Genomic DNA, 18,576 nt, shown 5'->3' on the forward strand with positions numbered 1-18,576 from the left:
ACATTTTAAACGAATAAATAAACGTATATAACTAATGAATTGCTGCATATAAACATTATCGATAATTTATGACTCTATTTATGTGACTCTAGAATACATTTAACATTTAAAATATTTTAAACTAAACGCCGTTACCCGAACTATTTATGAAAATGTATAAAATCGTATCTATTAAAAATTATTAATGGATTCAGGCTAAGGTGCCTAAAATTCCCCGAAAATGTTTGTCCATCTAAAATAGCAGTGAACTTACGTCATCAAGATGTATAATGTATTGCCTGTTACAGTTTGTCAATTCGTTTTAATATCAGACTATAATTTCCTTCTCGTTTTATTCTAGTTAAAAAGAGATAGAATGCTGTCTGATAGTTTCTGATAGAAAGCTGTCTGATAGAAAATCTTCAAAACATTAGTGACAATAAGAGGTTATCAATCGGCGAACGTCATTTTGCGCTTTGCTTGCTTTGATAAATTTCAAATCGCTGCTTAATATTTATGATTGCTCTGGTTGAAAATACCAATAAATAGACAGTCAGAAATAGATTACGTCTCAAATCAATAACTTCGAACCGGAATGAGAGAATGGGAGCCCGTTCTTACCAATAAAATGCGTTAGAGATGTAGGTATCGATACTATTAAATATTAAGTTGCTGTTTTATTGGAAATAATTTTAATGTGTTGCAGCTGTAGTTGATGTTACTATTACTGTGACTAAAATATCTAAAAAAGGAAAAAAATATACCTTTGGATTGAGCGAAAATAATGGGTCTATATACGTTGATGTTAGTTTATTCGAGATTAAATTTATGTAACATATAAAAATAGTGAGACACAGTTTTTCCAATATAAACGTAATTTAGTACAATTATTTCACAAATAATCTGAAATGATCTTCCAGATAAAATATGAAAAATAATAACAAGGTCCTATCCTTTTGGATTAAACAAGTAAATACAATTTTAACAGAGAGAACAGGTCAATTGAAACAAGTCCCCGGCCTACCATAGTAAAACAAATTTTTTTGACCAAATTAGTTTTTTTTATTCAACAAAATTTCCTTCAAGGGTGATACACTGATTATAGCGACGCTCCAACTTTTCGATACCATTTTTGTAGTACGATTTATCCTTTGCTTCAAACGACGAAAATTTCTTCTCAGCGAGCATTCTTTTGAGGTTTGAGAAATAGTCGCTAGGGGCCAGATCTGAAGAATACGGTGGATGAGGAAGCAATTCGAAGCTCAATTCATGGATTATTGACACGGTGGTTTGTCTTGGTGAAGCAGCACTTTCTTTTTCTGAAAATGCGGCCGTTTTGCGGCAATTTCGTCCTTCAAAATTGAGCTCCCGCAGTGCCCTATATTCGTGAATGATATGATGTACACGTTCAGGTCATATCTTTGGAGTGTCTGCTATTTCATTCAGTTTCAATTTACGCTCGTTTAAAATCATTTTGTCGATTTTTTAAATGTTTTCGGCAGTAACAACCTCTTTTGGGCTCCAATGCGTTCACCATCTTCGGTGCGCATTTCACCACGTCTAAACTTAGCATACCAATCTTTTATGGTTGATTTTCCTGGGGCGGTGTCCGGAAAGTCGGCATCAAGCCAAGTTTTTGCTTCAACTGTATTTTTTCCTTCAAAAAGTAATATTTTATCAACACGCGAAATACCTTTTTATCCATATTTTTCGCAATAACAAAAGTTGCTTCACTCAAAATGCTATAATTCACAAATTAATGATCCGACAGCTGTGATATCTATACACGCATCTTCTGAGGGTTACGGCTCATTTAAAAATACATTTAATTCTAGTAACGCCACTTATGTGTCATGTCGGGGACTTGTCAAATAACCTGTTAGACTTGTTTGCTGTCGGTATAAGGAAACAAAATACTGCTCAGACTATCGGGTCATTCTTTGGTCATTTGAATGGTTCTTAGCCTCAGTGTCGCTTTATATCGCTTATGTTTGTACAGATACCTATAATGCAGATTTAAATTAACCAGTTCAGTTAGAATTAACTTTTTTCCAGAAACCATAGTTTTTTACATTAATTTATGGTTTAAATGTAGCCCTCCATATGCGTTTTAGAACTGGAAAGGCATATTCCGAATTAGTCTACGAGGGTAAGACTGATCTTTACCCTGCACTTATATTACTAATATCTAGAAATATAAAAAATTACCAGTTTTGGCATTAATAAAGTAGCTTGACGTCAGGGTTGTCACGTAAAGAATCATATAACCAATCAAATATCTTCACAGTAAAATGTTTTCCTTACGGGTTCCTGTAATGTAGATTTAAACTAACCAATCATATCACTTGAATGAGTGATTATAACCCCATCTAAATATTGGGCGTAGGGAAACTTTTCTTTTGAAACATCTACTGAATTTGTTCTAAATTACCCTATGGTTTAAATATAGCCCTACATATGTATATTTAGGAAAAAAAAGACGTATGGTGAATTGGTTCAAGAGGGAAAGACTGATCTTTACTTCTATTACTACTATCTAGAAATATCAAAAAATGACAAGTCTCATGATTAATTTGTCGAAAGCCTCGTGGGGGAAATATCAGGCAGTAATAAAGCAGCTTGAGGTCAGAGATGTTACCTGAACAATCAGATAACCGATCGAAATGTCTTCACAGCAAAATGTTTTCTTTGCAGGTGCTTATAATGCAGATTTAAACTGACCAATCAAATTACTAGAATGAGTAATTATAACTCCATCTAGAAACTGGACGTAGGGAAAGTTTTCTTCAGACACTCTTACTGAATTTTTTCTATATTACTCTATGATTTATATGTGGCCCCGCATATGTATTTTAGGAACCAAAAGACGTATTGAAATTACAAGTTTCATTATTAATTTGTTGAAAGACTCGTGGGGGAAATATCAGGCAGTAATAAAGCAGCTTGAGGTCAGAGATGTTACCTGAACAATCAGATAACCGATCGAAATGTCTTCACAGCAAAATGTTTTCTTTGCAGGTGCTTATAATGCAGATTTAAACTGACCAATCAAATTACTAGAATGAGTAATTATAACTCCATCTAGAAACTGGACGTAGGGAAAGTTTTCTTCAGACACTCTTACTGAATTTTTTCTATATTACTCTATGATTTATATGTGGCCCCGCATATGTATTTTAGGAACCAAAAGACGTATTGTGAATTAGTCTAAGAGGGAAAAACTGATCTTTACCCACCACTTTTATTACTACTATCCAGCAATGTCAAAAAATTACAAGTTTCATTATTAATTTGTTGAAAGACTCGTGGGGGAAATATCAGGCAGTAATAAAGCAGCTTGGGGTCAGAGATGTTACCTGAACAATCAGATAACCGATCGAAATGTCTTCACAGCAAAACGTTTTCTTTGCAGGTGCTTATAATGCAGATTTAAACTGACCAATCAAATTACTAGAATGAGTAATTATAACTCCATCTAGAAACTGGACGTAGGGAAAGTTTTCTTCAGACACTCTTACTGAGTTTTCTCTATATTACTCTATGGTTTATATGTGGCCCCGCATATGTATTTTAGGAACAAAAAGACGTATTGTGAATTAGTCTAAGAGGGAAAAACTGATCTTTACCCACCACTTTTATTACTACTATCCAGCAATGTCAAAAAATTACAAGTTTCATTATTAATTTGTTGAAAGACTCGTGGGGGAAATATCAGGCAGTAATAAAGCAGCTTGGGGTCAGAGATGTTACCTGAACAATCAGATAACCGATCGAAATGTCTTCACAGCAAAACGTTTTCTTTGCAGGTGCTTATAATGCAGATTTAAACTGACCAATCAAATTACTAGAATGAGTAATTATAACTCCATCTAGAAACTGGACGTAGGGAAAGTTTTCTTCAGACACTCTTACTGAGTTTTCTCTATATTACTCTATGGTTTATATGTGGCCCCGCATATGTATTTTAGGAACAAAAAGACGTATTGTGAATTAGTCTAAGAGGGAAAAACTGATCTTTACCCACCACTTTTATTACTACTATCCAGCAATGTCAAAAAATTACAAGTTTCATTATTAATTTGTTGAAAGACTCGTGGGGGAAATATCAGGCAGTAATAAAGCAGCTTGAGGTCAGAGATGTTACCTGAACAATCAGATAACCGATCGAAATGTCTTCACAGCAAAATGTTTTCTTTGCAGGTGCTTATAATGCAGATTTAAACTGACCAATCAAATTACTAGAATGAGTAATTATAACTCCATCTAGAAACTGGACGTAGGGAAAGTTTTCTTCAGACACTCTTACTGAGTTTTCTCTATATTACTCTATGGTTTATATGTGGCCCCGCATATGTATTTTAGGAACAAAAAGACGTATTGTGAATTAGTCTAAGAGGGAAAAACTGATCTTTACCCACCACTTTTATTACTACTATCCAGCAATGTCAAAAAATTACAAGTTTCATTATTAATTTGTTGAAAGACTCGTGGGGGAAATATCAGGCAGTAATAAAGCAGCTTGAGGTCAGAGATGTTACCTGAACAATCAGATAACCGATCGAAATGTCTTCACAGCAAAATGTTTTCTTTGCAGGTGCTTATAATGCAGATTTAAACTGACCAATCAAATTACTAGAATGAGTAATTATAACTCCATCTAGAAACTGGACGTAGGGAAAGTTTTCTTCAGACACTCTTACTGAGTTTTCTCTATATTACTCTATGGTTTATATGTGGCCCCGCATATGTATTTTAGGAACAAAAAGACGTATTGTGAATTAGTCTAAGAGGGAAAAACTGATCTTTACCCACCACTTTTATTACTACTATCCAGCAATGTCAAAAAATTACAAGTTTCATTATTAATTTGTTGAAAGACTCGTGGGGGAAATATCAGGCAGTAATAAAGCAGCTTGAGGTCAGAGATGTTACCTGAACAATCAGATAACCGATCGAAATGTCTTCACAGCAAAATGTTTTCTTTGCAGGTGCTTATAATGCAGATTTAAACTGACCAATCAAATTACTAGAATGAGTAATTATAACTCCATCTAGAAACTGGACGTAGGGAAAGTTTTCTTCAGACACTCTTACTGAGTTTTCTCTATATTACTCTATGGTTTATATGTGGCCCCGCATATGTATTTTAGGAACAAAAAGACGTATTGTGAATTAGTCTAAGAGGGAAAAACTGATCTTTACCCACCACTTTTATTACTACTATCCAGCAATGTCAAAAAATTACAAGTTTCATTATTAATTTGTTGAAAGACTCGTGGGGGAAATATCAGGCAGTAATAAAGCAGCTTGAGGTCAGAGATTTTACCTGAACAATCAGATAACCGATCGAAATGTCTTCACAGCAAAATGTTTTCTTTGCAGGTGCTTATAATGCAGATTTAAACTGACCAATCAAATTACTAGAATGAGTAATTATAACTCCATCTAGAAACTGGACGTAGGGAAAGTTTTCTTCAGACACTCTTACTGAGTTTTCTCTATATTGCTCTATGATTTATATGTGGCCCCGCATATATATTTTAGGAACCAAAAGACGTATTGTGAATTAGTCTAAGAGGGAAAAACTGATCTTTACCCACCACTTTTATTACTACTATCCAGCAATGTCAAAAAATTACAAGTTTCATTATTATTTTGTTGAAAGACTCGTGGGGGAAATATCAGGCAGTAATAAAGCAGCTTGAGGTCAGAAATGTTACCTGAACAATCAGATAACCGATCGAAATGTCTTCACAGCAAAATGTTTTCTTTGCAGGTGCTTATAATGCAGATTTAAACTGACCAATCAAATTACTAGAATGAGTAATTATAACTCCATCTAGAAACTGGACGTAGGGAAAGTTTTCTTCAGACACTCTTACTGAGTTTTCTCTATATTGCTCTATGATTTATATGTGGCCCCGCATATGTATTTTAGGAACAAAAAGACGTATTGTGAATTAGTCTAAGAGGGAAAAACTGATCTTTACCCACCACTTTTATTACTACTATCCAGCAATGTCAAAAAATTACAAGTTTCATTATTAATTTGTTGAAAGACTCGTGGGGGAAATATCAGGCAGTAATAAAGCAGCTTGAGGTCAGAGATGTTACCTGAACAATCAGATAACCGATCGAAATGTCTTCACAGCAAAACGTTTTCTTTGCAGGTGCTTATAATGCAGATTTAAACTGACCAATCAAATTACTAGAATGAGTAATTATAACTCCATCTAGAAACTGGACGTAGGGAAAGTTTTCTTCAGACAATCTTACTGAGTTTTCTCTATATTACTCTATGGTTTATATGTGGCCCCGCATATGTATTTTAGGAACAAAAAGACGTATTGTGAATTAGTCTAAGAGGGAAAAACTGATCTTTACCCACCACTTTTATTACTACTATCCAGCAATGTCAAAAAATTACAAGTTTCATTATTAATTTGTTGAAAGACTCGTGGGGGAAATATCAGGCAGTAATAAAGCAGCTTGAGGTCAGAAATGTTACCTGAACAATCAGATAACCGATCGAAATGTCTTCACAGCAAAATGTTTTCTTTGCAGGTGCTTATAATGCAGATTTAAACTGACCAATCAAATTACTAGAATGAGTAATTATAACTCCATCTAGAAACTGGACGTAGGGAAAGTTTTCTTCAGACACTCTTACTGAGTTTTCTCTATATTACTCTATGGTTTATATGTGGCCCCGCATATGTATTTTAGGAACAAAAAGACGTATTGTGAATTAGTCTAAGAGTAAAAAACTGATCTTTACCCACCACTTTTATTACTACTATCCAGCAATGTCAAAAAATTACAAGTTTCATTATTAATTTGTTGAAAGACTCGTGGGGGAAATATCAGGCAGTAATAAAGCAGCTTGAGGTCAGAGATGTTACCTGAACAATCAGATAACCGATCGAAATGTCTTCACAGCAAAATGTTTTCTTTGCAGGTGCTTATAATGCAGATTTAAACTGACCAATCAAATTACTAGAATGAGTAATTATAACTCCATCTAGAAACTGGACGTAGGGAAAGTTTTCTTCAGACACTCTTACTGAGTTTTCTCTATATTACTCTATGGTTTATATGTGGCCCCGCATATGTATTTTAGGAACAAAAAGACGTATTGTGAATTAGTCTAAGAGGGAAAAACTGATCTTTACCCACCACTTTTATTACTACTATCCAGCAATGTCAAAAAATTACAAGTTTCATTATTAATTTGTTGAAAGACTCGTGGGGGAAATATCAGGCAGTAATAAAGCAGCTTGAGGTCAGAGATGTTACCTGAACAATCAGATAACCGATCGAAATGTCTTCACAGCAAAACGTTTTCTTTGCAGGTGCTTATAATGCAGATTTAAACTGACCAATCAAATTACTAGAATGAGTAATTATAACTCCATCTAGAAACTGGACGTAGGGAAAGTTTTCTTCAGACACTCTTACTGAGTTTTCTCTATATTACTCTATGGTTTATATGTGGCCCCGCATATGTATTTTAGGAACAAAAAGACGTATTGTGAATTAGTCTAAGAGGGAAAAACTGATCTTTACCCACCACTTTTATTACTACTATCCAGCAATGTCAAAAAATTACAAGTTTCATTATTAATTTGTTGAAAGACTCGTGGGGGAAATATCAGGCAGTAATAAAGCAGCTTGAGGTCAGAGATGTTACCTGAACAATCAGATAACCGATCGAAATGTCTTCACAGCAAAATGTTTTCTTTGCAGGTGCTTATAATGCAGATTTAAACTGACCAATCAAATTACTAGAATGAGTAATTATAACTCCATCTAGAAACTGGACGTAGGGAAAGTTTTCTTCAGACACTCTTACTGAGTTTTCTCTATATTACTCTATGGTTTATATGTGGCCCCGCATATGTATTTTAGGAACAAAAAGACGTATTGTGAATTAGTCTAAGAGGGAAAAACTGATCTTTACCCACCACTTTTATTACTACTATCCAGCAATGTCAAAAAATTACAAGTTTCATTATTAATTTGTTGAAAGACTCGTGGGGGAAATATCAGGCAGTAATAAAGCAGCTTGAGGTCAGAGATGTTACCTGAACAATCAGATAACCGATCGAAATGTCTTCACAGCAAAATGTTTTCTTTGCAGGTGCTTATAATGCAGATTTAAACTGACCAATCAAATTACTAGAATGAGTAATTATAACTCCATCTAGAAACTGGACGTAGGGAAAGTTTTCTTCAGACACTCTTACTGAGTTTTCTCTATATTACTCTATGGTTTATATGTGGCCCCGCATATGTATTTTAGGAACAAAAAGACGTATTGTGAATTAGTCTAAGAGGGAAAAACTGATCTTTACCCACCACTTTTATTACTACTATCCAGCAATGTCAAAAAATTACAAGTTTCATTATTAATTTGTTGAAAGACTCGTGGGGGAAATATCAGGCAGTAATAAAGCAGCTTGAGGTCAGAGATGTTACCTGAACAATCAGATAACCGATCGAAATGTCTTCACAGCAAAATGTTTTCTTTGCAGGTGCTTATAATGTCTAGATATTGGACCTAGCAAAACTTTTTTCCAGATTTAAATGTAGCCCTCCATATGCGTTTTAGAACTGGAAAGGCATATTCCGAATTAGTCTACGAAGGAAAGACTGACCTTTACCCTCCACTTATATTATTAATATATAGAAATATAAAAAATTAACTAATCAAATATCTTCAAAGTAAAATGTTTTCCTTACAGGTTCCTGTAATGTAGATTTAAACTAACCAATCATAGAATGAGTAATTATAACTCCATCTAGAAACTGGACGTAGGGAAAGTTTTCTTCAGACACTCTTACTGAGTTTTCTCTATATTACTCTATGGTTTATATGTGGCCCCGCATATGTATTTTAGGAACAAAAAGACGTATTGTGAATTAGTCTAAGAGGGAAAAACTGATCTTTACCCACCACTTTTATTACTACTATCCAGCAATGTCAAAAAATTACAAGTTTCATTATTAATTTGTTGAAAGACTCGTGGGGGAAATATCAGGCAGTAATAAAGCAGCTTGAGGTCAGAGATGTTACCTGAACAATCAGATAACCGATCGAAATGTCTTCACAGCAAAATGTTTTCTTTGCAGGTGCTTATAATGCAGATTTAAACTGACCAATCAAATTACTAGAATGAGTAATTATAACTCCATCTAGAAACTGGACGTAGGGAAAGTTTTCTTCAGACACTCTTACTGAGTTTTCTCTATATTACTCTATGGTTTATATGTGGCCCCGCATATGTATTTTAGGAACAAAAAGACGTATTGTGAATTAGTCTAAGAGGGAAAAACTGATCTTTACCCACCACTTTTATTACTACTATCCAGCAATGTCAAAAAATTACAAGTTTCATTATTAATTTGTTGAAAGACTCGTGGGGGAAATATCAGGCAGTAATAAAGCAGCTTGAGGTCAGAGATGTTACCTGAACAATCAGATAACCGATCGAAATGTCTTCACAGCAAAATGTTTTCTTTGCAGGTGCTTATAATGCAGATTTAAACTGACCAATCAAATTACTAGAATGAGTAATTATAACTCCATCTAGAAACTGGACGTAGGGAAAGTTTTCTTCAGACACTCTTACTGAGTTTTCTCTATATTACTCTATGGTTTATATGTGGCCCCGCATATGTATTTTAGGAACAAAAAGACGTATTGTGAATTAGTCTAAGAGGGAAAAACTGATCTTTACCCACCACTTTTATTACTACTATCCAGCAATGTCAAAAAATTACAAGTTTCATTATTAATTTGTTGAAAGACTCGTGGGGGAAATATCAGGCAGTAATAAAGCAGCTTGAGGTCAGAGATGTTACCTGAACAATCAGATAACCGATCGAAATGTCTTCACAGCAAAATGTTTTCTTTGCAGGTGCTTATAATGCAGATTTAAACTGACCAATCAAATTACTAGAATGAGTAATTATAACTCCATCTAGAAACTGGACGTAGGGAAAGTTTTCTTCAGACACTCTTACTGAGTTTTCTCTATATTGCTCTATGATTTATATGTGGCCCCGCATATATATTTTAGGAACCAAAAGACGTATTGTGAATTAGTCTAAGAGGGAAAAACTGATCTTTACCCACCACTTTTATTACTACTCTCCAGCAATGTCAAAAAATTACAAGTTTCATTATTAATTTGTTGAAAGACTCGTGGGGGAAATATCAGGCAGTAATAAAGCAGCTTGAGGTCAGAGATGTTACCTGAACAATCAGATAACCGATCGAAATGTCTTCACAGCAAAATGTTTTCTTTGCAGGTGCTTATAATGCAGATTTGAACTGACCAATCAAATTACTAGAATGAGTAATTATAACTCCATCTACAAACTGGACGTAGGGAAATTTTTCTTCAGACACTCTTACTGAGTTTTCTCTATATTACTCTATGATTTATATGTGGCCCCGCATATGTATTTTAGGAACAAAATGACGTATTGTGAGTTAGTCTAAGAGGGAAAAACTGATCTTTGCCCACCACTTTTATTACTACTATCCAGCAATGTCAAAAAATTACAAGTTTCATTATTAATTTGTTGAAAGACTCGTAGGGAAAATAACGGGCAGTAGTAAAACAGCTTGAAGTCAGGACTGTCATGTGAAGAATCAGATAACCAGTCAAATGTCTTCACAGTAAAATCTTTTTCTTAGAGGTGCTTATAATACAGATATAAAGTGACCTATTAAATTACTTGAATGAGTGTTTATAACCTTATCTAGACATTGGACGTAGAGAAACTTTTCTTCAGAAACTTCTACTGAGTTTTCACTATATTATCCTATGGTTTAAATGTAGTAAACGATATTGATTGATTTGTTGAAAACCTCATGGGGAAAATATCAGGTGTAATAAACCAGCTTTTATTACCGGTTCAAGATTAGAACCGAGGCCTTTATCGGCACATTCAACAATGTCCGCTGTATTTTTCTGCCCGGAGAAAAAACTCAACGACTTTCTGGGTTAATACGGAGGTTGTTAATTACGTGAAAAGCTCCGGCCGTTCCGATCACGAAAGCGAAACGGTTCGGAATCAATTATTCGTCGCGAATAAACGGCCCTTTCCAAACTGGAAATTAACATACGGGAAGCGTGTTCAATAACGGGTCTCGTGGCAGGGAAAAAAATCAACAGGAACCAGAAAAAGTCTACGATATTTTCACGGCATTACGTGACCTTTGCGTTCGTAAACTGTCGACCTTATGATCGTGGAATTTTAACGGTTATACACAGACGGTAGAAAGAGGCGATTTTCTTACAGATAGAGGCCGGTCAGTGCGAAATATTTTGTTTGGTTGAAGGTGATTTAAGCTTTAACACTAGTGGTTTTTCTTATCGTTTCTCTATAATGAAGACCAGGCCGAGAGAGGGTTAGTAAAAAGGCTCTTGTTAGGAATAATACCATATATTATAAGATTATATATCATATATTAGGTGCTTGCATGTATTCTGGTTATTTTGTTACTTTAACAAAGTCATTATTGCGATTGCGTTTCTCCTCTTGGTTTTTTTATATTGAAGACTTATACTTTTATATTGACTGACTATACTGACTTTTATATTGAAGACAACAAAAATGATTAGTAAATAGAATCAGGCATAAGAGTATAGGTTTAATATATTAGGTATTTGCATATATTCTGATCATTTTGTTACTTTATCAAGATACTTATTGCAAAAAAGTGGTTAACACTTTAACTGTAGAGGTATTTTCTATCCATTCTCTCTATTGAAGACCAACAATAGGCCGAGAAAGGATTAGTAAAGAGACCATTGTTAGGTATAATACCATATATTATAAGACTATATACCATATGTTAGGTGCTTGCATGTATTCTGGCTATGTTGTTACTTCAACAAAGTCATTAGTGCGATTGCGTTTTTCTTCTTGTTTTTTTTTTATATTGAAGACTTATACTTTTATATTGACTGACTATACTGACTTTTATATTGAAGACAACAAAAATGATTAGTAAATAGAATCAGGGATAGGACTATGGGTTTAATATATTAGATACTTGCGTGTATTCTGATCCTTTCGTTACTTTAACAAGGCATTTACTGCGAAAAAGGTTGTTTAAGTTTTAAAAGTAGAGGTTTCTCCGCACCATTCCCTATATTGAAGACCAGTAATAAAAATGTTTGTAAATAGAATACGGTAATTTTAAGTAAGGGTAAATTAAGTAAGTCTACTTGCATGTATAGTGATTATATCGTTACTTTAACAAGACATTTATAGCACAAAGGTGGTTAAAACCTTAACAGTAGGGGTTTCTCCTTTCGTTTTTTTACCAAAGGCAACCAACAAAAGGTATTACTAAATAGTATCAGGGATAAGAGTGTAGGTTTACTATATTAGGTGCTTGCATGTATTCTAGTCATTTTGTTACTTTAGCATAGCGTTTATTGCAAAAAAGGTGGTTTAAGCTTTAACAGCAGAAGTTTCTCCTCCCATTTTCCATATCCAAGACCATTAATAAAAAGGATTTGTAGCAAAAATAGGAATCAGAGTGCAGGTTTAATATATTAGGTGTTGTTATGCGTTCTGATATCATAATTTTTACTTTAAGAAATCCTTTAATGCGAAAAATAGGTACAATATATATTAATAAAAATAGTTTCCAATAATCGATACTTTTCTGCGTTTGTACAAATTGTCGAAACTGTATGCTAGCTAAGCCATGCTGCATAGAACTGAATAAGTGGTAATCAGAAAGAGTGATATATGGTGGGTATGCTATATATGGGTATATCATATATGAGTTTGGCAGATATTCTCATTCGAGCTGCAACAGTGTATCATTCACAACTCTTGTAACGTGTGGCTGAGGTGGTCATGTTATGTATTTTAGTCATATTTGAAATATTATTCTTGTTTTATTATTCCGTAGACCTAAATATATATATTTGCCTTTATGCACATACAGTTTAGGGATCAGACAGATAGGTAGATACGGTTGTTACAGATGTCACATTTAGATGATATTTGATCGACTTGTTAGAAACCTTATGGGAAACTAATTATGGTGTGTTTGTTGACACCAAAGGAAAATGCTCAAGTGTCAAATTAAACTGGTAAATTCTGATCAAGGTGGCTGTTTAGACAGATAGTAAGAAATTAAGTATTCCCAATGAAATTCGTAACGATATTTTTGCACAATTATCGCCCATTTTATACCATTTTGTGCATATATCAATATTCATATTATTTTGTATTTCTAATTTATTATATATGTTATATTGTATGACTAGTACTAAATCTATGACACTGTGATTTGAGGATCCATCATTTTAATTTTTAACCTCAGTGTTGTTTTGTATAGCCGGTCAGCCAGTGGCCTCTTATTTCCTTTATTGAAGATTATAAAGAGCCATAAACTATTTGAAATAGGAAACAATAAAACTTGACTGAACTAGAAATAGAAAAACAACCTTAGTCCGTGGATTCCTGAAACTTGCATCCGAGTTCAACGTGTAAGGCCACCAAAAGGCTACTGAGGTTGCTTTGAATAAACATAGTCTACTGGAATTTGAACAGAAGCTTGCAGTTCAAAGCGAACGAAGCTTTGTTACAGTAGGTTTTTAGCCGCAGACTATTGGAATCTGGAGTCACCAAAACCTGGAAGATTTTCAAAGGTAAACTGGCGGACGAAGATGCGGGAGATAATTAAACATATTTTTTTTTTAAACTTTTAACTGCCCGGATCGGACAAAACCATGTCTATCCCTGTGGTCTTTTCTTTAGGTGGAAGGTGTAATATGATATGACTAGTACTGCACTGGCTACGGACTGCAGTTTAATCTGAGGGGCCATCGGTTAAGAATGGTAGTACGAGTGAGATATGTAAAAATAGACATAGGGTTGATTCTGTAGCCTCTTTTTTTTTAATAAAAGAGTTTTTCAAGTATATCAATAGTTTTTGTATTAAAAATCTTCTTCCATATTATAACTTATATGTCTATATATTTTTAAGTTTATAATGGTAATTTAAGTTCATAACTTTTGCTGATTAATTTTCTCAAGCAATGGAGCATATTACACTTTTCAGTACAACATGTCTTCTCTCCTACATTTCAATACTTATATGTATGTTACAACCATCGAATTTTATAGGTAATTGATGTTGTTTGACATTTATTTACATTGATACTTGATGAAAATACATATAATTACCTAATAATTTATTTAATGACTTAATACTGAAGCACGAACTGATAGTTAAATGGTTCCACTGATAATTTTATCAGTTTACTGTATTAACGCAAATCTAAATGGGCGAGAGCTGAATTAGGCGAGAAATATGACAAAGAAAAGTTTAAAAAACATTCGAGGCGTCCTAATAAGGATCATTTACATTATCTGGGGCAATTTAGGAGTTATAAATGGAGTCGAAACCGACAGAACTCTTATCGGCCGGCGGCCCGATCACGCGACAGTGGATCCTTTGGCCCGAAAACCAATAAAAACCCGCCGCCGCCTTCACACGAAAGGCTTCAATTAATGTCTCCGTTTTAACCCTGGAAATTTAAAGGGCCGCCGGACGTTCGGGCCCGACAAAAACGCATTTTTAAAATAAACTTTTACCTTTTCGCCACGGGATCGATCCGCAGTCCGGCAGCTCGAAATATTCACCGATAAAAGTTAAGGTCGCGGAAGCATCCCTCCCCCTGACGTTATATGCTCGGTGCACGCCAATCTACTAAACCGGAAGAATTGCCAAAGGATAATGCGGAATCGCCGTTTTAAAATGATTTTAAATATAACCTTTCTATCCACTGCATGAAGGTTTTCTGGATTTGGGAGTTCCAAACCCGATGTTTTGAAATAAAAGATAGATACTAAACGTGGCAAGGAAGTGAAATCAGCTAATGAAAAAAGTCATATTTGTGACGCCAGGACACATCAAGACAATGTGCTAAATCTCAATTAAACTGTTGCTTAAAACTGCCAAAAAATTTCAAGTTCTAAAACATTTTTACATGAATATTTGTTTCTTTTATCCCAAAATATATGTGTTCTGAAATTCTTAACTTCACCCGAGAGGTAAAAAATATTTTTTCCATATTCATTTCCAATCCAGTCCAATGTCATCTTTGTTTAAGTAATAGCAGGTCAATGAAAATTGTAGACATTATAATTTGATCCTGAATCTAATGGTGATATAATTCTTTTTATTTTTTGAAAAATATATTTTCAAAAAAAAATGTGTATATCTGTTCATCAATGAATATATTTTGAAACTTTTATCTTTATCCGAGAGGTGAAAATGTGTTTTTAGCAATTTTTCCATATAATGTAGTCGTGAAACTTTGCAATTTTGCACTATATTGAATTTTTTTTTGTAATTTTCGTTCAAGAAGTAGCAGGTTAATGAAAATTGCAGAGATTATAAAGGATTTTGCCCTGAATCTAATTACATTATAACAGTTTTATAGAACTTTTAGTTGTTGAGTTATACAAGGAAAATGTGTTTTCGAAAAAAGAGTATTTCCATTAATGTCTCTTTCTGTTTATGTCTGTTTCCATTTTATCAGATTTGACATATAAAGAGAAATATATTTACATACATTAATTAAACGTAATACAATAAGTTAATAATAAGATTTAAATCTACGGCAAAACAAAGAGATTAGGAAACTAAAACTGTAATAACAAAACACTCACCATTGTGCTATGAACTCCGGTCCTATCGAAAACACTGGTGTTGTCCTATTTTGTTCCAAAGAACTGTACAAAGGATCATCTGTGAAATTATCCATCCTACAGCTTCACTGAGTGCGATGCAGTCGATCATTTTATCGTAATCTAAGAGTAAAAGGAATATAGTTTGAATCAGGGAATAGTAAAACGGAAGAATTCTTATGAATTCCTTTGGTCAAGGTAAATTGTCTTAAAAATGCACTGAAAATCTAGCGGAAAAGGCAAAGGTTATTCAATAATAATGCCATTTAGTCCAAGTGTAAATTGCATTATCAAAACATTAAAGAACACAATTTAAGTTATTTAAATAATAAATGTTTTACTAAAAGAAATGATTAACACATATACATATATTTATTACAATCTAAACAAATATTTTAACAGAGATAATTATTTTTTAGTTATAAAAAAATAAACTGCAATTTCAACCAGCTTTTATTAGCGTTGTCCATTTATAACTTCAATGTCCAGAGCTTCCTTATTATTATCATTGGTATGATTATCTTTGTTCCCCACATAAATTAATATCAGCTGAATTACAAGCAATACGATTTTCGATAAGTTAATAACAATCAAGGATACGCTGACATGGATATCCACATATGATCGCAATTATCTATTTGATCAATGAGACATAAGAGGTTGTTTTTTCGTTAAAATTTTTGAACAGTTTTTTCCCTCTTGCTTCAAAGATCCAGATATATTTTCAGGATTCTTTGATAGATTGTATGAAAGTAGAAACTAAGTACTTTGATAGGGTATAAAAATCTTATTATTTCTGGTTTATTGGTTGGATTAATGAAGTTATGTTGGCTGATGGACACTTGACAAAAATTGCCCCATTTTAGCTCTTCCTCAGTTTCTCTTTTGGGGTGCATTATCTAACAGTAACACCACTTTTACTGACAGGTTATGAACTATTAGAAAATCTTTTACCTACAAATATATTTTGAACATTCATAATCAACAGGGATATTAAAGTTATTAAATGAGAACGGATTTCAAAGGATTCAACAACTGTTATGAAGTCAAACAATCACAAGTCTTCTAGAACATTTTTAGAGATACGCCACATAAAATTATGTTATAGCAAATAAATTCACGGGAAAATCTGTACCAATTATTTCCTCGTTCAAATTACTACGGTTGTGTAACCTCAAAAAATCCCGCTCTAATTGTAACAATGCGATATGAATTTTAATCAAAATTCAACGAGGAAAGCGGTAGAAAAAATAATAAATCAGATCGGTCGGCGAGAACCCGAGAAGCAACTGTTAAAAAAACCATTAAATTAGGATTTGGGGAGCCCCCCCTCATAGAAGGGGGGAGATCGAGAATCGACGGGCAAAAAAATCTAATTTCAAACGGTCGAAAGTGCCGAACGTGTTGCTGCGAGGGCCTGCCTCTAGATAATTAAAATAAGAAACACGTCTTAGAAAAGAAGCATTTATTAGATGAATGCGATATGGCCATGTTATGAGCTTTTAAGTTGTCCGTAACGCGACTCTGATGCTAAGGGGGTGGGCATTTTGGTCAAAAGGGTATAGACCTTAAGAAATGGCTTCTTAATTAGTATGAAATTATCCTTATATACATTAGCAGAAAGGGAAAATTTTATCACAATACGACACCTTTCAAGAATTTAAGAAGAAACTACTAATATTTTGTGAATGGCTGTTTATTTATATTGTTTGATATGTTATTTTTATACATTACTAGCGACCTGCCCCGGCTTCGCACGGGTGCAATGCTGATACTAAATTAAATACACTACAGAAAAAATATGAACGTTGTATATAAAAACATAGCGGCCCGCTCCGACTTTGCACGGGCATAAAATATATATGCCTATGTCACTCAATGAAAACATGATTAAAATCGATCCAGTATTTTTGGTTCATTCATTACTGCCCTTGGCCTGCACGCATTAAATTTGGAGTAAAACAATTCCTCTTCCCCTATACTTACTATGATGATTTCCTGCTATCTTTGGAATATCTAAATTCATACAATTTTTATTACATTACACATTTTTAAACGCAAATTTTAAATTTGTAATATCTCCGAAAATATTTGTTTAATTTACATGCTGTAAGGAACCATATTGATCTATATTAATTGCACACTGTATTTAAGGTACTTAATTCGAAAAGGATTAATGCCGTATTGCTTAAAATAGCTTCGTAAATAAGCCATTTTCTCACGTAAAAAGTAAACAATAAAAATGGTTAATGTGGGTTATCCCTAAAAGATAAACATATACCATCGCGGACTTTTTTGTAGACCTTTTTATGGTGTATAATACTGTAGTACATTAATTTGATCTAACTCGTAGGGTTAGGCAGCGTTTTTGCTAATTGCTAAATAAGCCTAAAAAAATAGGTTAATTTACGACATCACGTTAGAAACCTCTAAAATTAGCAATGTTGCCTTAGTATATTATGCATGTATTATACATATAAACCTTCCTCTTGAATCACTCTATCTATTGAAAAAAACCGCATCAAAATCCGTTGCGTAGTTTTAAAGATTTAAGCGCACATAGGGATATAGGGACAGAAAAGGCGACTTTGTTTTATACTATGTAGTGATAAAGCTTCTTGGCGATATTTTGATGATTTTTGTTACCTAAGACAATTTCTTATGTAAAAAATCATCAGAATAGATATTGACCCGCCATCTGTCGGTTATGGCATTTTGTAATAGTGAGTGTGTGGCATGGAAAATATTTGGAATAGAAATATTAACTAATTGATTTAAAAAAAATTGGATAACATCTATTATAGTAGTCTATTAAGAGCAATAATTATTACGGATTCTTCATAACTTCAATTCTTGCAGCTT

General features: G+C 33.7%; 1 protein-coding gene across 1 annotated transcript in view; it reads right to left on the minus strand.

Moving 5' to 3' along the window:
* mAChR-B (muscarinic acetylcholine receptor) overlaps positions 1–18,576 on the minus strand; it is a 96,998-nt gene that overhangs the window by 30,442 nt on the left and 47,980 nt on the right. The window contains exon 2 of the mRNA XM_076403479.1: positions 15,697–15,837. Within this exon, the coding sequence (XP_076259594.1) occupies positions 15,697–15,791 (95 nt within the window). The 5' untranslated portion in view covers positions 15,792–15,837. The remainder of the gene's footprint in view (positions 1–15,696; positions 15,838–18,576) is intronic.

Source organism: Rhynchophorus ferrugineus, unplaced genomic scaffold (genome assembly GCF_030347505.1).
Source record: "Rhynchophorus ferrugineus isolate W39M unplaced genomic scaffold, kcgeb_rfMv2 rfM4, whole genome shotgun sequence".
In the NCBI taxonomy this organism is placed as follows: domain Eukaryota; kingdom Metazoa; phylum Arthropoda; class Insecta; order Coleoptera; family Curculionidae; genus Rhynchophorus; species Rhynchophorus ferrugineus.